The sequence below is a fragment of the Platichthys flesus genome, chromosome 5 (genome assembly GCF_949316205.1).
Source record: "Platichthys flesus chromosome 5, fPlaFle2.1, whole genome shotgun sequence".
Lineage (NCBI taxonomy): Eukaryota > Metazoa > Chordata > Actinopteri > Pleuronectiformes > Pleuronectidae > Platichthys > Platichthys flesus.
In genome coordinates, this window is record NC_084949.1 from 20,568,665 (window position 1) to 20,594,221 (window position 25,557).

General features: G+C 41.8%; 1 protein-coding gene across 4 annotated transcripts in view; it reads right to left on the reverse strand.

The window, feature by feature from the left end:
* Positions 1–25,557, reverse strand: part of inpp4b (inositol polyphosphate-4-phosphatase type II B) — a 118,516-nt gene that overhangs the window by 80,491 nt on the left and 12,468 nt on the right. For 3 of the 4 annotated variants that reach the window (XM_062388177.1, XM_062388178.1, XM_062388176.1), the window contains exons 3-4: positions 19,879–19,997; positions 14,865–14,981 (exon numbers count right to left, since the gene is read on the reverse strand). In XM_062388177.1, coding sequence (XP_062244161.1) covers positions 14,865–14,981; positions 19,879–19,997 — 236 coding nt within the window. Of the gene's footprint in view, positions 1–14,864; positions 14,982–19,021; positions 19,159–19,878; positions 19,998–25,557 lie in introns of those variants that run through there. The other variant, XM_062388180.1, reaches the window with a different exon arrangement.

The following is a 25,557-nucleotide window of genomic DNA, read 5'->3' on the forward strand; positions in this document are numbered from 1 at the left end:
TAAGCTCTCCATCCTGTTTGTCACATCACCTCTGTCATCGCAAGCAGGGCCTGTGTAACTAGTCTTCCTATGAGTCTGGCATCAACAAGACATCTCTCAGACAAACAAATGGAGTCAGTGGTGTTGTTCACAGCAGAGTCACGACAGAGAGTTATTCCATGTGTTCATATTCATACATGGAAGGATAATAGCAAATATGCAGGTTGCAGTTTCCTGCCGTTATGCAACAGCAAGAAGCTGCTAGCGCCCCCCCAGGCCTGTAAAGCTACAGGCTATATTGTGCTGCTCTCTCTACCCCCACTTCCCCCTTTTTTTTTGTGTCTTGAAAAGACACACAAGCACACACCGGCACAGTAAGAGTATTATAATATGCTAGCTCATGCCTGAAGTGGTTGATAGCTCTCTTCTTCAGAGAGCAGGGCTATAGGGGGTTTGAAAGTAAACAGCTCGGATCAAACCAACTCTCGGCTCCCTTTGAAGAGTTGGAGACAATTACGGAGATCAATGGTGCAGCCCAGAGGTGGTTAACAGCCTAGACAGGCAGACAGACAGGAATTGATGCCCCGTAAGATCCAGAGATGCTGCTCCTCAACGTCTTCATTGTACAGTCAAATCCAAGGCGTGCTGCTTCCTTGCTCAACATACATGATGGAGCACAAAGAGCTCTGCCCCCACTTGAGCTTTTATTACAGGATAATTAGAGCTGTGTTTTCTATTTTCCTGCAAAGGACTGTGCCTGTATTAAGGCTTGAAAGCTGCATGTGGCTGTTCTCGATATTTGACATTGATAATATCATATACACAATGATATAAACGCCATTGACAGACTAAAAAACTGCACTAAACAGTGTCAGGTGTGTGTTCATTTGTGTGTGTGTGTGTCTGTGTGTGTGTTTGGGGGGGTCACTGTTGGTGCAAGAGGTGAGCCTCAAACCCTTGCTTAAAAGCGCTCACTCTTTCTGTGTAGGAGTTTTAGAACAGGCATCTGCCCTCTTCCTTTCCCCTGGGAGATAACATCAAGCTAAGTCAGTATAGAAGCCATCTTGACTTAGTAAACAATGAGATGCAGGAAAGAGTGTGACAAGTGCAACAGCCGTCAGCTATTTTTATTCCTCATCACACCACAGACATGTTAGTTACCTAAATGACATCTTTGCAAGTTGATGTGGGATGATGCCAGCGAAGGAGCCCTTTGAATTAAATATGCTGCTTACGTGAAAGTAGAATGTGTCCTTGGTGGCTGTGAGATAGCAGATGAACAGATTCAGAGAAGTTTTTTGTTGTTGTTGTGAACAATCATGTACAGAGCATAAGATTCTTCACAAAAAAAAGAGATTAGATCAAAACAAATATATTTGTATTTCCCGAGGAGGGAAAAAGTAATGCCTCTTTGAAATGATTAATGGCTCCCCACCCTCTTTGGGCGTGTGGAGGGGAAACAATGATGGCTGATTTCAGATTATCACATAATACCATTTGCGCTGACAGAACGCAACAACAAAGCGACAACATTAAGAGTTCTGCCCCACAATCATTTACTTTTCAGTCTCTCTGGGTGAGGGGGATGCACGGTGAAGCAACATGTTATTATTTCAGTCCACTGACGCAGAAGGAAGACACGTGGCGCTTCTTCTGATGTTTGCGCACAGTGGCGCGTGGACAGAAAGTTGTGAGTAAATGTCATGAAATGCTGTATTACATCTATCTCAATTGACCAACCGCAGAGTTTTAATTGCAGTCACCCGGCGTGACCATAAAGTACAGTGACAAGCACACACAATTAGAAAACCTGCTTGCCCAGAGGCTCGCACATGCACGACCCTGGCATGGCGAGCACATCAGTGGCTCAGTTAGCCAAGGACAGACAGACAAACACACACACACACACACACCTACATACAACCACACACACACACACACACAGTCAAATAGCATCAGCAGTTTCCACCAGTGTCTCTCTCAAAGGAAACCACTACACTGCAGAAACCCACAGGAAGCCAGGCAGAGAGGGGATTTTATCAAGCACTTTTTTTCTCTCTTCTCCTCTCGCTCTTTCTTTTTCGGGTAAAAAAAGGGGGGAAAATACAAACTTACACTAAGCTACTTTACCCAGAGAAAAAAAGATTAGTCAGCCAAGTGCCTAATTCACCTATGACCCAGTAATTCATTTGTCTGATAATCTCCTATTGCCGGTGACACTAACAATCAACAATATGATGCGTAGAGCGTGGGAGGGGAGGGATAGGGGGAGGTACGGGCTGGACTGATTGGTGGAGGAGATATTTGATTAAATTCTCAAATGAATAATGCATTATGAAATTGATCCAGACAAATCCCACCTTGAGGAGATTGGAGTAGGATGATACATGGAAGGGGTTATGACAAAGGGGCGGTTTTCCTGGAAAGGTCCTCTTCAGCATCAAGTGGTCACCTGGTGCTTGATAAGGCAATTTGCCACGCTTCATTGATATGCATGTCACCTGCATGCACACAGAACACACTGTGACTTACATGCACATCAGTAGATTATGGGAGATATCGGACAAAAAGGATGTAGAATATGTCCATAACCTTTTCTGTCTGATGGCCTGTGGAAAAGCCAAATACGAGTTTAAGCTTTCTCCTCTTTTATTTGTTCGAGTTATTATGTTATATCTATTTTTAGGGGAATGTAAGGTAAGCCACAAATACAAAGTTATACATTATACGAGCATTATCTATACAAATGTACAATAAATAGTGTAATATTTGAGGAAATACACAATTCGCACCCTTTGCTCTGGGTCAGGAAAGTGAAGCCGATACAAAAGTGTCTGAAAGCTGTATTCTCTTGAATGACAAGCAGAGGGCGACTCCACTGGTTTGTGGTTGTTTCTATAGGAGTCAGAGAGCAAATGGACCTACTACTCATTTAGTTTAATAATGTCAGTAATTTTTTTCCTGTGGAGTTTCTGGTCTCAATTGTTTTAAGTCTTCTTCTCTACAGCATTGTTACATTATCATTCCATTTGTAATTAAAATAGACAATAAACTAAGCATTGGGGCATTGATATTGTGTGACTGACAGGTAGTACAAAGTAATGGGTGCAGATCGCAGGAAAAGTGCAGTGTCCTAATCCTTCTCGGGGGGGGGGGGGGGGGGGGTACACACGTGTTGTTAATACGTTAATATTCTCATATGACACTTAACAAGCAGAAAGCGACTAAGCAAATTCCCGAATTGTCAAACTACTGTTTTTCCCAAAATATGAAGGAAATATTTTATTGTTGCTCTTTGCGTCTCTCTCTCTCCATTTACAGCTTTTTTTAATTACTCGACTCTGCAGAAGGACATTGACAGAGGCTTAAGTTTTTGAAATACATTCATTTGCACATTAAATATAAAAAACTACAATGGATTGGTGTTGTCTACACACTTATGAGTGTTGTTCTTGTGGCTTATTTCTATTCATTTAAATATACAGGTCAAGTTTGTGTCCTTTCCTTAGTCTTGTAAAATGTGCCACTGTAAACACGATTAAAAACTCACTTAATTTGTTGCCACTCAAGTCGCTGCTTTCAGTGCGGCTTCCCTTTATTGTGTGTGTATAAATAGACCATCGCTTGTGTTAACTTGTGGCTTCACCCTGGGAAGAAAGGGCGTCTCCGTGTGGCTCCGGGACCAGACATCTGCTCAGCAGTTTTTATAAGTAATTAGCTTCTCTGCTTAGACTTGGATGGTTGCTTTTAATGAGTGTGCATTATACCAACAACTGTTTTCACGAATGAATGCGCGCAACAAAACCTGGAGTGCACTTAATTTCCCGCAATTGTTAATATTCACCGGCACCATGAGTCACTTTATTGGAGCGCATGTCAACACAGTGGGGGGGAACAATGCGGGAAAACGAAGTAATTAACCGGCGTCTTCCTTAATACAGTAAACAGCCATTTGAGGTGTCGTCAGCCAATGGAAGTGAGACCATTACAGTGAGAAAACACTTTGGAAGGAGCCCGAGATGTTTTCAAACACATCCCTCCAGTGTTGCTCTGCTAACAACCCGTCCATGGGGCTTTTCAGATGTCATGTGAGACATGTGGAGTGTTAACCTGACATGGCAGAGTGAGTGCTGGGCTGTCAATAAAAATGCTTTAGAGTGTTTAAACCCACTATTCTCGAGGGTCAGAGACCGTTTATTCCCCTTCAATTGTGATCCGTCTGGCTCCGGCACGTTTACAAGTATGCTAATCTTAGCAGGATTTTTTCTTTTTAATAAGAAAAGGTGACCGGAACAGTGCTTTCAAAGCTTCTGGCTCTACCGTACATGGAGCAGCAGCACTCACATTCATTACTGTCAACTGTTTCCGTCTTCTGAAAGGGAAATTCCATCCAGACTTTGGAGGCTTGCCATATATTATGCATCCATAATACTAAAAGCTGCTACAGACTCTTTAATGATGAGCTTTATTATGACGCTGTGTAAAAAAACATGACAGATTTTTTCTCCTAATACCCGTTATCCATTTTCAATGCATGGGGCCAATAGACCGTATACAGAAATGAAGCCCAAATACCCCAGATACAAACACTGCATTTCACAGCATCGAATAACCAATTAACACCTGACTTACTGGAACAATGAACACTAACAGCCACCAAGGGATGATGGAGAAGCTTTAGCCTTACTTTTGGGGGGGCCATCATGTCGCAAGTTTCACCAATTATAATTATTTGACGCTCTCCTCCACCACTGTTATTTTATCCTCAACCTTTCGCTTGTAGTCGTTGTTATGAAGGCTGAGGCCATTGGCAGCAGTAAAGTGTTAAATAAAAATCAGAGGCTTTATAATCAAGTGAATAATTAGCAAAAGCTGCAACGGCACTGAAATGTCTAACTTTGAGAAATTAGTTGAAATCAGGAAAAATTCATGAAAGAGGATTTCTGAAGAAAGCGTGTGATGCTTGATGGCTAGTGGGCAAATTAAGGCAAGTGGAAGTTCACAGAAGTGTAATTGTGCAATTCATCAAATGCAGTCGTTGTTGTCTGCCTGGGTTGAATGCGATATTAAATGCACATAAATGAGCATAATTTATGGCCAGCTGGAATGGGCAGAATGAGAGAGCCCGAGTAGCAAAAGTGGAACTTCTGTGTACAGTATATCATATCATAATCAGGGAAACTACAGCAGTTTCCCCTGGCGAAAGAAAGCCCATTACATCATGGATGTCTGCTGAAAGCCAGGAGCTTCTCACACACACACAACCACATAAATATAACGATGTTTCATCATCCGCAGAGTTAACTAATCGCTGTTGTGACTTGCAGAAGTCGCACCTCCGCTGAATTTACACCGTTCATTCAAACGTCTGAGTCAAAAAAGATCAGGGAACTCAAGCAGCTCGCTACTGAAAGACCAGGTAGAAGGAAATATAAGGGCCCTGTTGATTTAACTCATTATACAGAAAATACAACTATCTGTGCAGCCACTACTTGAGTCTAAGCCTGTTTCAAATACAGTTTGAAATACATTCTTAAGGATGACCACTGGTCTGGTCCCTGAACAGAATAAGAATTAGGGAGGAAGGAGGAGTGCTTGTACCATCCCTCAGTTTCATCAGTGTGATGCCCAGGGGCAAGCCCCATGAGCCCTCAACCATACAAATATTATAGACTATCAAGCTTATGTGAGCAGCTGTGGCCCAGGAAATAGAGTAGGTCATCTGTTTATTATAGGGGTGGACGTGTGCACGAGAGTAGAAAACAATCTTGGACCCGATTGTCATTGTGTTGTATGAACGAGAGGCCAACTGGAAAGAGACTTTTTCGATTAAATCTGCACCATGTAATTTGTCATCTAGTATTTTTGGTTGAAATTTGATCCGAGATATATCCTGATGTCTTAAGGTGCAGACAAAGGCTTTCTGAGCCGTCTGCTGCGACGCTGACTCATAGATCAGCCTGGCAGCGGAGCAGAGATATTCCCCTCTAAAGCTTCTGAGACAACCTTGCCCTTCTAACCAGTCACAGAAGGCCAAAGTCAGTGGTGAGAGCCCATAATGCTCGATCGATGCGTGAACGTGCTACTGGTCTACTACTCCTCTTGCACTGGAGACCTCTAACTGCTTGAAGCTCCCCGATGCTGTTGATATGATGGACTCAGAGGTTAGCAAGCTCCAGGATCGTGCTTTAGCTTGGACAACACGTTAGCTTGATGTCCAGAAGAAATTGCATGTCCTGGCTTTAAGGTAGAAAGGCAGTGCAGTGAACTTAGTAGGGATTTGCTGGAAGGTTTTTTGAAAGTGTCAACATTATTGTTTAAAAAAAATAGCCACTATCACTTGGACCACCATAAATGAATAATGGTTAAAGCAAACAATGCATGTAATCCGCTTCTTTTGATGAAACAATATTGTGCTGAAACAGATATAAGATAGAGAGGAGGCTCTAGACACAGAACAATTCGAACACAATTTAATTAGGCAGGGCATGCTGTTATGTACTGATTATCTTTTATGATGTTTTAATGTACTCTGTCAACACAACACAAATAGGACAAGAAGGTACGAATCCATTAGAATGAAATGCAATCAATTAAGGCAGCAGACCTGACACTGAAATAGAGAAAATGGTTTCATGCTGCTTGAAGCCAAAATAACCATATGATCAGAGTATCTTCAATCTTCTGAGTATGCTGGTGAGCAGGTAGGAAAGACAGAGCGGTCACTAGTTTGAGTCATTTTAATATGGCTGACTTGATCAGCATTCATTTTTAGCGCTGGTTGACATTGGCTGACATTGGCACAATGATGGTGGAGGAAGCAAAGTGGCCATCAGACAAGAGACAGTCCTTATCTGAGGACTGCTACTCTCGTATGTTATCACTGCTCAGCTGTCCACCCAATCACTACCCAGACCTTTCTTGGATATCTCTGAGATTGGTTCTTGTAAAAGTTTGTGTGTGTGTGTCTATCTCGATCTCTGAATGTCTGCTCCGTCTCCCCGTTTGCTCCCACCCCCCCTTCTCTCTCTGCTGGCAGTAAACTTGTGCAACACATTGACACTTATCCAGCTAAAAGCAACTGGCTATGCCAAAAATATGTCAAGTCACCGTTTTTTGCACATCATGATTATTGACAGGGTAGGATTAACTGAGGCCGGGATTCTCCATACTTCAGCAGTTCATAATTGGAGCGACAATTCACCACGGAACAGAGGCTGCTCACACAGGCCTCCTCAGAGGTGGCTAATATCTGCCAGTCAAACAGGCTTCAAATCAGTTAGACAGCAGAAAGAGAGAATCTGACACATAGAGCGGGCCGATAAAAGAAGATCAATAATAATCACAATATAATTACATCAAAAGCCATATAACAAAAGTAAGTATTGATAAATAAGTATTGATCTTTAAAACCCTAATGTCTTTAAACTAAATGAAATACAGTTTTATGTTTATATATTTTTTGCCCGTATCACCTAGCCCAAGAAACACAACATTGGGTATTAAGTGACTACAAACTGTTGTATCCGATGTAATATTCCATTGGCCTATGTCTGCAAAAAACATTATTTCATCATATAATCGTATAGAATTTTTTTAAATGTGACATTTGACATCCAAACCAGCACAGTCTCCTTCTCTTAACATTCAGTGGTGAGTCATTTTAGAATATATCATAATTTCTAAAGATGTTCTTAAAATGTTCCCTTGAGAACAGTGGCTTCAATAATTGTAGAGTTTGTAGCTATTGGGACTCTTCCTCCAACTAAACTGAGATGGAGGAACCTGCCAATGAGACGTGCATCTCAGCAGCAGTCAATCAATCTGGCCTTTATAGTAGAGTGGCTAGACGGCAGCCACTTTGAGTAAAAGGCCTACAGCAACCTGCTCGGGTCTGCCTAGCAGCATAAGGAGGGAAAAAAAGATTCTCAAGTCTGATGAGACAAAAATTGAAAATTTGGGCAAGAACTCAATCAGCCTATTTCTGGCGAACACCAGGCCCTTCCCAATACCCGGCTGGATACATGCCTACAGTGAAGCATGGTGGGGGAAGCATTATGCTTCTCAGCAGCAGCAACAGGGAGACTGGTCCGAATGGAGGGAAGGATGAATGCATCCATATATAGAGAAAGTCCCTGAAGAATTAGGTTTGTCAACGTTTTATAGACATGTTTTTATCCTGTCTTGATGAGGAATTGAGTGCTGATTGATGTGCTAAATTTGCAATTTTATATATTTCAAATTTGATCCACAACCTATGGGAAGAGGCTGGGTATATGTGAAAAGGATCATGACACAGTATCGCTCAAATGTTTAAAGTAAAGCTTTAACGCTTTGAGACATCACAAAGTAAAACAACGCAACAGAAGAAAATAACAGCTTCAGGTTCACACCCTGAGATCTCAGTGCAAGTCTTACAGTATTTACTTTTTTCACAGTGAAAAAGGTTCTTGCCACATGGGAAAGGTTTGAAAATCGAATTTGAATTGGTATGAAAAGTCAAGCAGGGGACCCGGGGACAATCCAACAATACCTCCTATTTCCCTGCTTTGGGGCTCCATTCGTACAACCTCAATCCAATTTCCTCAGCCTGTGTGTGTCTCTGTGTAAGGGGGGGGGGAGGGGGCAAGCAATTCAAGATGCAACTTTGATCATTTCTATTCTCCATTGCCTTCTGAATCACAGATATCTTGCTCAATCCCTTTAGTGAACATGGTGTGAGGGTACATGTGTTTATCAGGCCACGGGACAAAATGGCCATTATACAGTAGTTACACAGTAAAAAAAAAGAAAAGAACCTTTACTGGTGTTTTATTTGATTCAATACATTTTATGGCGGCTTTATGAAAATGACTTCCCAGATGGGGTCTTTTGTTTGTCAGACTATTGTGCACATCTCAGAGACCAATCAAAATTTCTCGCCCTGGCCAGTAATAGAAATGCAAACTGAAAACTGCATAACACGTTCGTTCCAGATAGCAGGGAGCAAAGACAGGGTAAATGAGAATGTGATTAGATAGAGAGGTTCTTACAGAGGCAGCTGTCTTATTCCCTTTATACCACAAGAACACTCAGTAATGGGTTTGCACTGACAGCCAACCACAGGTCTGTCATTAGCCGCTTTTCTCTGCACCTCTTCACAGAGGTAAGTGAGCATAAATGTGAGGCACCAACACAGACAAATAATCTCATGTGCCTCTTCCACATGCTTTTAACTCTAGGTCTATTAATCCTGAATCTTTCAGATGGACTGGCTCTGATTTCTAATAAGCTTTGAAGATAATCAAAGGCTGCTAAGGTTTATAGCATGGGCCTTAAATGTTTGCTCTGAACACATCGGCCAGTCTTCTATACAGTCTACAGTTTCTATACATTTGAAACAAGGATTACTGCCCCTGCAGTTGTATGCCTCCACCAACCAGTGCAGTTTCAGTCTGCTTACATTTTTTCCCCCAAGATTCATGAGGTCAGTTAACGTTTAACACAACAGTGTGCCCCTGCAGCATGTCCCACAGAATGAATGTGATCAATGGCGTTAACCTGTTCGAGCATGAAGGTCACACTCCGAGCGAGAGGTACACAGGGGATGAAAGAGAAGTTCTCGTAAGAGAGAATAAACTGCATTAGATGCCACTTGTGGGTACACACACACAATTGCAATCCAAACAATGAGATCTGAATGTGTGGATGGTAAAAATGTTATGAACCAAAATGTGAGCGTACGGTAGGATGAGCGAGTACGTAGCAAAAAGTGTAAGACATTTCTTGGTTCATTATGAAAGAGTGGCGAGACAAGTTTATGATAAAAGTGCAGTTAATGAAGAGATCTCTGAAGTATATTGCCTTTTCAGCCACCATTAGAATTTCTGGATATGGCTGAAAGGTGATTTAATGCCTGCGAGTCATTCTGAGGGCAGTTGCAGGTAAGACATCAGAGACAATGTAAGGTTATACCCTCATCCTGTGACAACTAGAGTTTGAGGGGGGGGAGATCACTTACACCTGAGATATCTAACCCGGCCGTACTCCTTTTCACACCTCCACTCACTGACTTATCGTTCTATCAGCCCCTGCATGCTCTCAAATATTCATGACCATGCAGCCAGTGTCATCTTAGAATATCTAAATGGGAAGCCCAAGGCAGAGGGAAATCATCCTACTATGAAATTCCCCGGTCCTCTACGAATGTTAAAGCAGTCGTTTATAAACCACGCTCCATCAGTTTCCTCCTTCCTCAGTGTTTCAATTTCATCCCCCTCTTATTTCCACTCCAAAAGTCCTATGGTGAAAAATACATATTTTGCAATGTTTCTATAAACTGTATATATTTGTGTTTACCGTGTGTGATGTGTGCACCTTCCATTGAGGAGAATCAGCTCATGGCACAGCGTCTGCGACTGAGGCTGAAAGTGATATAGAACACTTTTGACACAGGTTTGTGAGAGACACACAAAAAAGAAAATTGCTCTCTCATGCTCCCTCTCTCTCAAAAACTATAACATGAAACAAAAAACCTGGGCTGAGTGATTCCTGCTCTGCCACTTGGGCGGACGGGGGCTAACGCGTTGTGCCAGCTCATGTTCAGGGTCACGCCTGTGTCACTTAAAGACTCTCTAATGACACACTGACAAGCACGCTGGGCCCAGCCGAGCGGAGTTTAACATCTAAAAAACTTGGTACGGGCGCACTGGTGCCAGAAAAAAACTAAATAAAGAAGAAAAAAAAGATCTTCAAGTATTTTCAAGGCCAGGATATGAGGCACACAGAGAGAAAGGAAGAGGGAGCTTTGTTTTTTCTGATGTTCACAGAAAGTTGTGATGAAGCTCATCCTTCCAACTTTTTTACTTTGTGGGCAGTGCAGGGTGTGAAAATGAGTGAGGAGTTTGAAAGGCTCAACAGGACCTGTCCTGTAAGTCTGTTGGTTCAGCCTTAAGCTCTCAAAGCCAAGCTTGAGAGAAATACTTTGTTGTACATCCGAGATATTCTTGACAGATCGACAGGAGCTGCTGCAAATACTCACTCTCACAGACAGTGTGAGGTACAGAATGAAAGACCGACAATCAAACCCACCAAGTCCAAAGCATCAAATGAAAACCTGATCCGGACACTGTACATTAAAAGGTCCAGTGTGTATGAATTAAGTGGATGGCTCTGTAGAAATGGAATATAAAGATTTATAATTGCATGACCAATAGTGTCGGGTTGTTGTTACCTAAGAGTGGGAGTGGGTTCACAATGTTGCAGCAACATGTTCCTATAGTCTCCTTCAGACATTGGCTCTAGAGAATGCTGCTTGTATTGTTACATTACCTGAACGCCACAAGCATGCATCCGACTACGTGGTTGGTTGTAAAATAGTTGCTAGATGCAACTAAACCCTTCACAATGAACCATTGAATTGGTTTTGAGTGCACTTACCGAGTAAAAATTAATGTTTTGTTATTTTTTCAACAAAGCCATTACTATAAACTGGAACATAAGTAAAAAAAAATGTAGATCCAAGTATATAGCTTGCCTGGCTACATGTTCAATTTATAGATTGTATATAACGATGGAGTCAGTGTCTCCACTTCCCCCCTCGATCCATCAATCCTCAATATCCAAGATAGCAACGCTGCCATCGTGCGCTGATGTCGGCATTTGGAGCCAGTGTCTCTGCAGTAATGATTAGGGGGGATGGAGCAGTGGCCACAACTTTCAATTATGACGTTTCACCCTGTTTTTATAGTATCAAATAAATATCATATAACAATCCTATTGGACTAATGAGTGCTCGCTTTGAAAGGAAATGCAAGAAATTAGACAAACATATATTTGACATGCAATTTCACTTTTTGTTTGGCCATTGACCCATTCACTAACATGGAGGAGACAGGGTTTATGACCAATACCAGACACAAATGAGCAATTTAAAGCTTTGGCTTCTCATTTGCAGGGCAGTCATTTCCTCCATCTGTGGAAAAGTATATGGATCAGATTTGAAATACTTCTGAAGGAAGCACAGAACACAATAAATACTCAAGGAGGTGGATGGAGAGTTTAAACTGTGTCAAATTCACATCTGTGATCCTCAATATGAATATTCAGGACAAACTGTACCGTGGAACAAATATCGGTGTTCTCATGTAAGTGAACTTCATGTGGGATTATGTCTAAGACTGCAATTTTAAAAAGGCAAATGATTATACAGCTGGACACACAGGTCAATGTCATACTGCATATACTGAACATAAAAATACATAATGTGCTATTTGATTAAATCAAAAGTAAAACTTCCGCAGTTTTTCGTAGGGTAAAAGTAAGAGCAGATTTTTACATTACATTTGTCATCAAGAATAATCTTAACATTAAAGCCTCTGATTTGTTTAAACTGGGTAATGCTGAGCAGCAAACTTGGGAAACCTACTCCGAACCAACCTTGCAAATTCCTGGCTCAGTGTGACACAATCTGGGTAGAAGCTGGAGCGGCATGAATACATTACAAGCTGGACGGATTATCAGCAGGTGGAGTTTGTATGAGCTGCAAATCAGCTCCCCTCCTTGACTTTATTCCCGGGAAACAGACGCAGAGGCTTCACTTCTCTCGGGAGAACACTGTCTGCAGGAGGTGCAGAGTTTCATGACATAAATATATATACTGTCCTAATTCTCACTATATGGAACACGACATATACTCGCAAAACCAGATAAAAAAACATTTCAGTTAAACCTCAGCCGAAAAAACACCCTGTGAACCCACAACAGTATATGTAGGGTTAGAACTTAGCAAAGCTACAAACCAATAATCTAAGGAACAATACAATTATGGTACATTTATGATGATGTATATGAGTATAAATAAGTGAAATTATAATAATGTAAGTCAAATATTAAGTCATATTCTATAGCCAACATTTCATATTCTGCAGGGAAAGCATCAGTCTGTTTCCTAGTGGCTGCTGAAGCTATCGCATGAACTGACAGCTCCCATAACTTTCCAATTGACATGAATGAAGATATTATTTCAATTATCCAGAGGTGGGAACGTGCTGCTGCTTCAAGAGGAAATGTCCTGAGGTGTTTGATGAAGCTGGGGAAACAACCTGAGGAATGTTCTATCTGATCCCGAAGATTTCACTGAATAAACAAGGAACAAATGCAAAGTGCCACGGCAGAGATTAGCACAGAAACAGACCTATGTGGTTTGGTGATACATTTGCAAACGCTAATAACTGCTATAATGCACTTAGAGGCATTGTTGAGGGCATAGCAAGATATACTTTAAAGATATCCACACTGCATCGCTGAACATGAAACACAATAAGCATCGGATTAAAACTGATTCAATTGAGACATTAACAAACATAAGATGCACTTGATGCACATTAAAAAATACAAACAATGCAATGTGCTTCAAGAATGGATCCAATTTCTAAGTTATTCATTTAAGGAACAGGGTTTGAAAACAGGCATTTTATCCGATCTGCCTAAGGGCTGTATCAGATTAGTCGTGGAATGAAGTTTAGTTAGCAGCAACTGATATGACTTGTCATTTTTCATTTAAGTTCCTATCTGACTGTCGTGTGCATGTGCTTTGATAATAGGAGTGACAGCACTAAGGGTGGATGTGACTGGGCATTAATTGATTGTCTCAGGTGATTCTCGATACTCTTTTTCTGTCTGGTACTTGACTGATTCGTTTCTTGTCCTATCCATCAAGTTTTGTGGAAATCAATTCAGTAATTTTTGTGTGTTCCTGATGACAGACATGTCAACAGACAAATGTAGAGGGGTGAAAACATAGCCTCGTTTGTGGAAATTATTAAAACATTGCAGCGGGGGATGAGAGACTATGGACATACTCCAAATAAACGCTATATATTAAGTTATTTTGTCATCCATTTTATTTTATTATGGGGAGGTGAACCAGGGCTGGGTTTGCATTCAAGCCTCTGCAGTACAAACCCACCACAAGGTCATGCTCTACCAGGTGAACTACTTTGGGGGTCTCCATGTGTACTATGTTCAGTAGGTTTTTTAATAAATTAATTTTTGGTCTTTTACTCACAAAGGCTTTATAGTATGTACAGTGAGAAACAGTCATTGTAAACTCCTCACTTCAAGTTCCAATAAAACTGATCAAATGCAGCTGCTCCTTGTAAAATTACAATCAGTTTAAACCGGCGGCCCAAAGGACATAAACACACTTTCCGCGCACAGCTGTACACAGTCATTTTAACTCAGATATGCAAGTAGACTGCTGCCAGTGTGGAGGTCTTTAATGGTGTCCTTTCTCATCATAAAGCTCATGAATGTTTCATTGTAGATTGTGACCATTAGGATCTTGGCACTCGGGATGGGATGCTTGATTAAGATCATGCATTCACCCAACAGTGAAGAACCTCCTATAAAGCGGGCCAGAGCCATTCAGGAGTCCATGTCTGGCTCTCTTTCCCATTCCCACTGATGTGCCGACTGGTTTTCCCCAGATGATCACTGGCAAAGGACGGGTAGCCACGCTCAGATGCTCATCAAAGGCTACACACCCTTTTCCTTCAAAACTTAAAGGCAAAGGTTTCGGTCTGATACAGACTCATATGACTGATTACTATGACGCTGATAGGACCCTGCCTGCTATATTTAAGCACACTACTTTTTTGCAACTCCAAATCTGTTGGATAAATTTAAACCTAACAAGACTCAGTGGTGGATTTCTCGCAGCTTTTCATGTTCATCTCCCGTAAAGTTTAAAGCTCGGTGCTGCACAACCGACACTGTGCAGAGGACTGCTTCACGCAGGCTTTGAACACATTCTCACCATTAACGTTCGCGCTCACATGACGGATTTTCCAACATGCAAACATCCAACAAACACACAAGGTAAAAAAATAATACTATTTACTCACAGATTCCTGGCTCTTGTCCTTTGAATCATACACAGTTAGCTTGACTAGTGTCTCCGGGCTAGCAGGGTACTCTGAAGGGAAGGTCACCCCCGTCAGAAATAGTGGGTCTTTGTTCGCCTGTCGGAGAGAGGGACAACACAGAGAAAGGGTGAGATACTGCGTGTGTGTGCTTGTGTGTGCATGTGCAACAGTGTGCATTCTCATACACACATTGATTCTGCAACACACATGTTCATGAAAACGCAGGAAGCCAAAGGGGGAATGAAAAGGAGCGGGGGGATCGGGTGTGTAAATGAGCCAACAGCTGGGCTCAGTCTGTCCCTCTCCTCCTCCTGGCGTCCCCCCCCCACAAGTCCCTTCACCTCTCCTGCTGCTTCTCCTGGGCACAACAGAGGAGAAGATAGGGCTCTCCCTGGTGGGTCTACCTGGAGCTCTGGCATAACTACAGTCTCCAACTGCGACCGCAGGCCAGGAACAACAACTGTTGACAGGTGAACTGACACAGTGGCGCTGTGGCAATGGGATTAAACCAGCTAGAGCAACCAGTGTGGGGTTTGCAAACATACCAAAGGGCTGCATAACATTAAGTAAAATGTACTCGCAAACTCCCTGACATCACAATAACCGGCATTGAAATGGCTGATGGCTAGTTTTCCCATTGAGATCTGCAGAGACCTCTGCTCATAACACTGTAAAAATGTCCAATGTAGCAAGGGTGTGTTTACCTCCGATTTGAAAACCCTGTCTATGACCACTGCAGTGCCTGCAAAGTGAAAACCGTTCTGTCACAGGTGCACTTTCACCTGTTGGAAGGAATTCTCTAAAACGGAGAGAACATTCTGAAATAAGGAAGGTCTCTGCACCAGTATCTATACCCTGGAAACAATTTTCTTGAAATACAGGAAATTGATTTTGTAAGAAACTTGGTTGAAGAGACTTGTTTTAATATTTGTGTTTGTTTGCAAAGCAATAATGTGACCGTATCACTTGAAGATTTGCTGCATCTGTACAAGTAGCTGGGCACATGATGCATTCTGGAGGCTCCACAGGCTCAGGAGGCCACTTGGTATCATACACTCATCTCTCGCACAATCATTCCTTTGAATTTAGTCTGATAAGAGCAATCTACTGCCAAAATAAACTGTAATTTCAATGAGTTCTATTTTACCAGAGGGCGAGGGGCTTTTCCCTGGAAGACTCAGAGATTGTTAGGGCCATTTGTTGTCTATTTGTACCTAATCAAAGCATTTTGTGGTTACACTGGGGGCTTCTGCTTCCTCTGCTCCTTTCCAATGGGCGTCTCTAGAATGTGGCCCTTTGGGACTGTACAGGGACAGGCTGGGGAGTGGTAATGAGGCCGACACAGGCAAGCTGGCACTTATATATGAATGTATGGTCACACCCTTGGAGTTAAAATAAAGAAAAACAAACATCAGAAAACAAACTAAGGGTGGTGAGTAGGGTTAAAATCCGAATATTGATAAATATCACAGTAAATCTATATCGAATTAAAATGTATATATGGTAAAAATATATAGAATATTCAAACTGTTGTGAAATGAAACTCTTGCCTTATGTAGTTCAACATTTTCAATTAATATTTTCTTGCTAATTATTTTATAAGCCAATAAACCAAGTGTTTGTCATAATAACAAGATCATATCATCAACACATGATGTTTCACATATTGGTGCTAAGCAGACGCAACACTGATTTAACAAAACAAATATAGATATATAACATATAATATACAGGGAGATTTTAAACCCTGTTCCATTGTTGTCAGGTCAGACTGTTAATGTCCTTTATTTCTCTATACAAGTAAATGTGCGGTTTAGAAAAAGTGTCCAGGTGTTACTCTTCCCATTTATTACTCACCTTAAGGATAACAAGAGAGCACGCCGATAACTCCCTCAACACTGCATTATGTGATATTCAAATAATAAATGCAAAATGATCATTTAACAAGCTTTTCTGTAGCCTGGTAAAGTGGAACACATCAACTCATCCTCGGCTACAATAAGTTGAGTTAAATTTGGAGCCAAAGCATGAAGCCCTTCAAAGAAGCAGTGTACCAACACACACAGAAGGGCAGAACGATGTGTCTGACTGCACACATACATATGGATGGAACACAGGGACCCACCACATAACTGTACCACTAACCCCCTGATCCTCCTGAAACCCTCCATACGCTAACAGAGTGGAAATAAGACATGTCTATTGCCTCCTGATTCAGCCATTCTTGACATGGTAATACCCGCCTTGATGCCCAGTGCCATTTGCCGCATACCTGTGAAGGTTTGGGATTTGTGTACACCGACATCCTAAACACACAGGCCTATTCAGCACAGCGGGTACAAACCATGGGAACCAATGAACTGGAGCTCAGTGGACATACATCAGTACTGTATACTGACAAAAAGACAGGCAGGGCCATTATACTCAAGATTTTTGCAGGTATACACACACACACACACCCGTTGTACCTCCCTTGCTGGCTCACTGAATAGGCATCATTCAGACTTACCAGCATTTTTGGCAGCCTCAGCTGTGGCTGGATCTCTGCAGTGCTTCTGATGGGCTGAGATGAGCTAAAGTGGAAAGCCTGTCTCCATTTACACACAGAAGTGAGCAAATCTGTCATACAAGTGGTCAACATATGCTAGGGGAGACAGCTGCCCCTCCCCTCTACTGTCTTTTTGTCTGTTTGGGTAGCAAACCTCCATGGAATGGCCAATTTGGACCATTAGAGGGTGTGCGTATGTGTGTGCGTGTTTGAGTGTGATTGGGTTTGGGGGGAAAGGAGTATTCTGGCTTGAGTTTCCCTACACTGGAGCTTTTTCTTCCTCTTGACCACTCATAATTACGCTTGCACAGACTAGACATGTTGGACTCGTTCCAGGCGAGGGGTTCTTTGCTTGACTAGCATGACATCAAAAGGCTGTTTTATCCCCCGACTTTGCATGACGTCAAATCCCCTCAAGGACCTGGACCCATTGCCCGTGCGTCAGGAATTGGATTTTCCCTACGCAGACATATTAGGGTTTGGCAGAAAATGCCCCTCTTTCCATTCCCAATTTCCCCGTCTCTTGTGTCAAGCTGAACAGAAAGCGTGCACATGTGGAAAACAAGGCACTTGAAATTGTCACAGAAACAGAGGCCATTTCTTTTCACTGAGCAGATAACACACTTCACTACAATTTGTCTTAGCTCTTTTCTATTAAAAGAGAATTAGCAGGTTTGAGATTGTCAATGGTTCTTTTACCCATAGTAGTGAAAGACGCAGTGCCCACACTGAAAGACTCACATTCTCCATGGAAATAAAGTGTCTACATTTGAAATACGGCACTGCTGTGAATGAACTACGTACTAATATATTAACAGTAAAAAATTTACTATAAAAATACTGCTCAAGAGTATTGAAGTCCAGATCCAACATGATTAAATGCCATCCTGCTCTTTGCATCTGTTTCCTGTCTTGTGATTCATATAAAAGACTAGCGAGACTATGTAGCAGCTGGCACACTCCGTCATTTATCTTCTAAATTAAACTCTTATATCGTACCGTGGATTCCTGTTAATACGCCTATCACATGAGTAGGTCTGATGCTCAAGTGTACATGCAGTCAAGATAAAACTGAGAGTCCGGCAAAGCTGGCAGCAGCTGTTGAGAGCAGGCATCCCGGGAATGTGACAAACACGAGAAACACAAGTGGCAGTTGGGCTTTCTTCAAATTCATACTAAACACACACACACACCAATACACTAATACACACACTCACCGGTCCTACTCTGGCCACACAGGTTAATAATGAACGTCTGCGTTTGTTCCGGATGTGTATGAGTGAGAAACCCGACTGGTTACCACTGTCCTGACATGTGACCTCTGACACAACACAAACCAGTCTTTCAAGGTCACATGGAACTTTTAACATGTTGTGCTGCTTCTCAGTTAAACAACATTACTGATCTAATTGACCTGATTTCTGTGTGAAGTGCTAAATCCACTGAGACACAATGGAGTAGTGATGTTCACTTCTAACACTGCAGGCTAATAAAATGGAAATACGGCACAGAAAACTTAAAGACATCTTATAAGTTTGCAAACCCTCTCTTTAAAAACAGTTTTCGTAAAACCACAACGTGCACATACCTTGTGTTTGTGGAGCCGAAAGCAATCCATGTCCTCGGATCCTGCTTCATATCCTGAACACTACAGCCATGAAATCAAAACTCCAGCGGCACTCAGAGTGTCTACAGAGCTGAGACCAGCATACAGTGTCCTACCACATCTTGTGTTTCCACTCTCACTCACACACACACTGCTGTTCCCTTGACAGCACTGAGGGGAAAAGCAGTTGAAATACAGTCTATGAAAGGCACAGTTATGCTAATTCAGCTTTTACTGGATTAGCAGGAAAATAAAAGTGACTCCTTTTTGTGCGTCAGGAAACTCTGCCCTCACATGATGAGAGAAACAATTTGTGTGTGTATGAGTAGCACATGTGTGTAAGTGGGTGTTCCACAGAGGGGTTAGGGGCAGTTGTTGCCGCCCCCGAAAAAACACACTTGTGTGTCTGTTGCCTTTGCATTAGCCCTGTGACACTGGGGGCAAGAAAAGAGGCACATAAGGAGGTCAAATAACACAAAGCACTCTCACTGTAAGGAGCTCCTGAGCAGTTAGAGTCACACACACACACACTATGCGGAGAGATGATTCTGATTGAAAGCCCAACTCACACTCTCATAGATGTCTGGGACTCAACTATCGCAAGCAATAGATTATTCACGAGAATCGTCTGTTCCACTTCGCCGAGTCAGATGGGAAAAAGAAAAAGTTGAGGGACAAGAAAGGGCAGACAGGGATGGAGAGAACACCAACCAAAAGCAAGTGACCCAGAGGCGAAGCAACAAACATCAAAGGTCAGAGAGAGACAGGGAGAGGATGGTGTGTGTGTGTGTGTGTGTGTGTGTGTGCGTGTGTGTGTGTGTGTGTGTGTGTGGCCTTACCTCCACTATCTCTGTGCAGGACTGAGTGACGAGGTGCTGCTGGTGTGGATCTATGACAGCCACCTGGACCAAAGCATTGGGCTTCCTGTCTCTGCCGGAGGCCACCAGATCATTACAGGCTACAGCGAAGAAATGAGAGAGGGCAGGAGAGAGGGAGAGACGACGGAAGGAAGAGAGAGGAGAAGATGATGAGAAAACAGGACAGAGGGAAAGAGGGGAAAAAAAATAAAAAATCAAGATAAGAGGGCGTGCAGAAGCTTTACAGTAGACACAAGCCCCCCCACAGATGAAGAACGTGGCTACAGTTGACAAGGCAAACAGAGAAAACAAACATTGAAGAGGAAATAGAAGAAAACAGCATAGGTGGGCGTTTTATAAAATATCTCCTGTCGGATTAAAAATCACATGCTAGAGAACTGAAGAGCTGCATCCCCACAAAGGAATAGAGAACTCTTCTGTCCTCACTCTGTGCGAACAACACAGTAAAAGAGAGGAAATAAATAAAATCGTAGATACGCAGAGATATAAAATTGTTGCATCAGCACTTGATTAAAATGGCAGCCAAGCAGGCAGAACGCCCTCTGGCAGGGAGATATCAGTATTATAAGGGCTTTCATTTCTGACAGCAAAGACACTCGGCTCTGTTCCCATGGACAGGAAGAGCGAGCATCCCACAATTCCTTTATAGGAAATGTGTTGCTTCCTGGTTAGGACCGGAGCCCCCTCTTAAAAAAACGATAACACTCGCTGACCCCATCCCACCTAAGCCAATGCATCGGTGCTTGATATCACTTTATGTGAGTCAGAAATACTGTTGTAGAGTTGCACTTTTGGCCATGAGCACTAAATCAAAGAGAAAAAAAACCAACCATCAAGATGCATGTTCCCCTGTGGCGAGGGGAAGATGCTCATTTCTGTGCTCAAAGTTTTTCAAAACATGAAATAAAAGTTGGGAGATCTGCTGACATCTGCTTCACATGGCCGACAACAACATCCAGGTAAATTACATCATATGGCTCTGCTTTTACGTATTAATGAAGCTTTGTATACACACTGAACAAATCTGTATTCAGCAACCTATTGGATCCTGTCCAAGACCTGTATTTTATCTACCCAGCACAATTCTGGCACGTGAACAGAAATTGATCTGCTTGTAGTGCCTAGTCAGTTTCACACATTACTTTGAAAAGGAAAAAAAAACGAGACTCAGGAAATATTACACAGTGGGTAAAACTCAATTAAAAACCAGCAAGGGCATAAGATTGTCTTCCGCGTCATGCTCCATCTTCATGGGCTTGATTTTAATGTTTAAGCAAGTGAACAGGAAGCGGAGATGAAAAGGATTTGTGCAGGAAGCTTTTAACGGGAGTGAACAGCGAGAATGAAGTTGACAAAAGAAATGAAGGGTTTACGCACCCAGACATTTTCATACAATGGAGGAATGTTGATTGCACTGTCATGGTGACTGTCCTTGGCTTTTATGGGAACAGCAGCACAAATAAAGCTGTGATTTAATGAGTGTTTGCCGCACACTTGGCTGCAAGAAAGCAATGGAATAAAGGAACCCTCTCAGCATGCACAAGTCAAAACGTCTCAGTAATCTGTGACTTCACTTTTCCTTTTCAACCTTTTGTATGCATTCGCCAAAAAAAGGCTGAAAAATATTTTTAAGTTTTAATAAGAGTATAAAAGGTTCAAAGGGATTCAATCAAAGGAAGGGTTTCGATGTCAAGAGATATATGGACAGCGTTGTAAATTTTTTACAGCTAAGCCCTCTGAAAGGAGAAGCATTGCACGGCACCGGCAGCTCCAAGTCAACCAAGGAATAATGCTAATGTTCTATGGGCTCTCCTAAGATATGATTTATTGAGTCTACCAAGCAAGTGGTATTGCTGGGATTTACTCTCTACTGGGGAAAGCTAGCTTGAGGAAGCCAATAAGCACACGAGGGCTAAATACATAGATCAGAGTGCTGGGTCCTCAAACTTGGGTCTTAAGTTTGAGGATTCCTTGGTCTGCACTCTTCTGGACAGTCTTCTGGAGTCTTCACAGGCACCTTGAATCTGCTGGAGCCACTCTCCCAGTTTGGGTCGCACAGACACTAATAGTCACGGACTCCACCTCATCTGTGCTTCTTTGGTGGTACTTTCACGACCTAGTAATCCTAAATCTTCTCATGCTCCTTCTTCCGGACACTCCTGGAAGCTGGGATTGCCTCATCGATCACTATTGCCCTCTTCTCTCTTGTCCCCCAACATTATGCCTGGTTGGTTAGTCAGTCTGGAACTTTGACTCTCACAGGTTCATTGCTCAGTTGTTCTCTAATACTTTCAGTGGTGTGTCCCACTTTGGGTACTTCTAATTCAATGTCTTAGAGGCGTCTTCACAGCTTCTGTTGTGGTAGAACCCGCCCTCCTCTATGGGCACCTCTTTATCTGTACCTTGGACTTCCACAAGGTTTCTCTTCTTCCTTCTCGTCCTCTGTCTTCTGCAGCCTGAAGCACTGTCTTAGCAGTTCGTCCCTGAGGGCCATCTACCTGATGTATCCTGTTTATTCCATGTGCATGTGTCCCCGGCCTTGTCCTTGTCCTTTCTCTCACTCGTATTCTGAGGTAGGCTAATGTAGCCTGGGGAACCTAACTGGAAGCAAGCCCTGACCAGGATTTGAACTCTATCTGCTGTTCTAAAGGCAATGATACTTCCACTGCACCATTCAGATGCAAGCATACATTTATGCACATATATATTTATATACATAATAATTTACTTGAAAATGCCTATTATAGATGAAGCTATCGAGCAGTATTTAAAGTAATTAACATTACATAAATGAATTAATTCTCTTACACCACACTATCATATAATTTTTAATTCAGAAGTTTAACTTTAAAATCTATTTATATATTGTAGTCTAGCTAGTTTTACTTAAATTAAGGAAAATATTTCTTCTACCACTGTCTGGGAGTCGTGGCAATGTCACAGAAGAGAAGCACACAGTGAATCATGAAGGGAATAATGTATGCAGCCATTACAAACTAGACTCACAAACATGTTATACAGATTCGGTTTTAAGACAGGACATAAAACACCCAAATGCTTTGGAAAAAAAAAAGAAAAAATGGAGAAGTAGGTTTCCACGAATGAAGGTATGGTATAAACAGCTTCAACGGCACATTTAACTCTGAATAGATCTGTCTGCTGCAGTATACCAGTTTTCCTTCTAAACCAAAGGAGGTAATAAAATGAATTATTTTTGTATCTGTGTGTGGCTAAGAATGTTTAACATCTGGGTGAGCTTAGCTACCATTAGCTACAATGAAACCACTGATATTATAGTATAAATTTAAATGACTCATGTTTGAATGCTGCACGAGTAATAAAATGACAAATCCCCTTTTTAAATGATGGGTGAAACATAATACACATATCATACATTACACATGCGTGTGATTTCACGAGATGTTTTTTAAACTCACCATTTCTGTGAGACCGAAATGTTTAACTCTCAAACTGTAAAAGTAAAATTGACTTCTCATGATGCAAGTGTGTGTAAATAGTTGCGTTAGATGAAGTAGAAGAAACTGGTGAGTTTTAACAGCACAGTCTTAATCAACACAACAGCTAGTCATAACATGGAGAGTATAATTTCAATACCATTAAAACTATCTCCCAACAGTTGGTAATGGATCTTTTGAGGCAAATTGGATCATGGAGCTGCTCCAAATTTGTGAAATGCCAAATCCTTCCAATTGTCCAAAGGGCAGATTATTGACTGTTCAGGGAATTAATCACACATTTTTGACCCCCTCAAATAAAAGCCTATTTGTTGGATATTATAAAATAAGTTAGGGCGACTTTTTCAAGTTAAATAGGGGTTGAATCAATTCAGTGTGTGCCCAACTTGAACAGCTGACTTGGGTGGGGGGTTGTGGGGGCGAGACAGAAACTATCCGTACTCTTGGTTACACAGTAGTGTGAATGACAACAACATTTAATGATTTGACTCTTTTGGTAGGTTTTGTAGAGAAAAGGCTACGAGACAAGGTTAAAAAATATCTTGCACTGCAGCAGAACTCATGAATGTATTATTTCTAAGATGCATTTCTGATTTCACATTCCCTTCTCTCTTAGATCTCATTGCCAGGTCTTTTGGACTCGCATTAAAGGAGGCCTCACATTTACTTATGCAGGATGGAGGCTAAAGCTGAGGAGTTTGAGTGCAGGCATAAACCACAAGTTTGTAAGTCAGGAGTTTTATTTTTTTACATATACTCTGATATTCATAAAATGAGCATCTGTGATTGTTGGGCTGATTGAAAAAGGTGTTTAGCTCTTGCAAACCTAAATATACATAATAAGCAGAGACTGCACATACGAAAATAAGCATGTGCTTTATGCTTTGACATGGATATAACTGCTTAAAGCCTTATGGGTTGACACACAGGCTTAGCTTTTTTCTTTCAGTCCGTTTCATCATGTTATCTCTGTCAAATCTGTCCAATTTGTTGCTAACCCTTTCTCTAAATTACACCATCTCTCTCATGTTAATACGATTCAAACAAAAACTTTATTTCTGTGCAGCACTAGCTGGTTACTGTATACGAGTTCCTCTCTGACCCCCCGCTGCTGACTGATCAGAGTGATCTTCCCTTTTCCTCCCTTATCCAGCCTGGTGACTGAAATGGAGCCGGGTGCCCAACCAAGCATGACTGGCTCTCTTGCAGGGATATGACACTTTAGGTCAGAGCTATTATGATACTGGGAGGTGGTGTCAGGAAAGGGAAAGAGAAAGAGAGAGGCTGACAGAGGGAGAGGACAACAGAGTCCCTTAGAGTTTAAGGAAGGAAGCCAGGGTGATAAGGGAGATAATGAGGTGGTGACATGGAGGGAGGAAAAGAAAACTATTTGAGTGAGAGAGATTCAAATAATGGATTTTTTTATGCAGCAAGAAAACTTTTTTTCAATTTACTTACCTGCAAAAGCTTGGGTTTGTACACACATACTGTACATTTACTAATTAAGCAGATGCAGCAGAAGTCCAAAGCACTTAAAACCACCAAAGAGATGGGGGCAAACTATGGAATCGCAAGATTTGCTTATTTTTACAGGTAAATTGATTGTTTCTTCAGCTCCAAAAAGTGTGTGTGTGTGAGAGACGTGCAGAGAGGATGTAGGTCACAGATAATCATGAAGTAGGAAGAGCTACATGTTCCACCATTTTGCTATAAATCAAAAGTTTTGCATTTGCAAGGTACACAATTTGACACGCAACCAGTGTTTTCTGGTCTCTGCTGAGTGAGCTCACCTGCTGAAAGTGTAAAGCGCATCTATCTGCTGGCAGTAGCTAAGTTAAATTGCACTATGCTTGATATGTTATGTTCAGCTTGATCATCTTGAAATTGTTTAAATGTTAAATGTGCGAGGTTATAACTAGTTTTACCACCGCAAGGGAAAACCCCTGTGTGTGAAAGGGTCAAGTGTTTTTAGAATTCATATAGCATAAACAGGATTCTTACCAAGTTGCCATTTAAGAGAAACAAATACATAAAGTAAAAAATGTATAAGCTGTAAAATCTGAACCATGTTTAATCCCACTGTGATGAATCATATTGAATTTCACTTCATCACAATAGGGCTGAATCACATTGCATTACATTAGCTGTAGGTTAATATGTATCT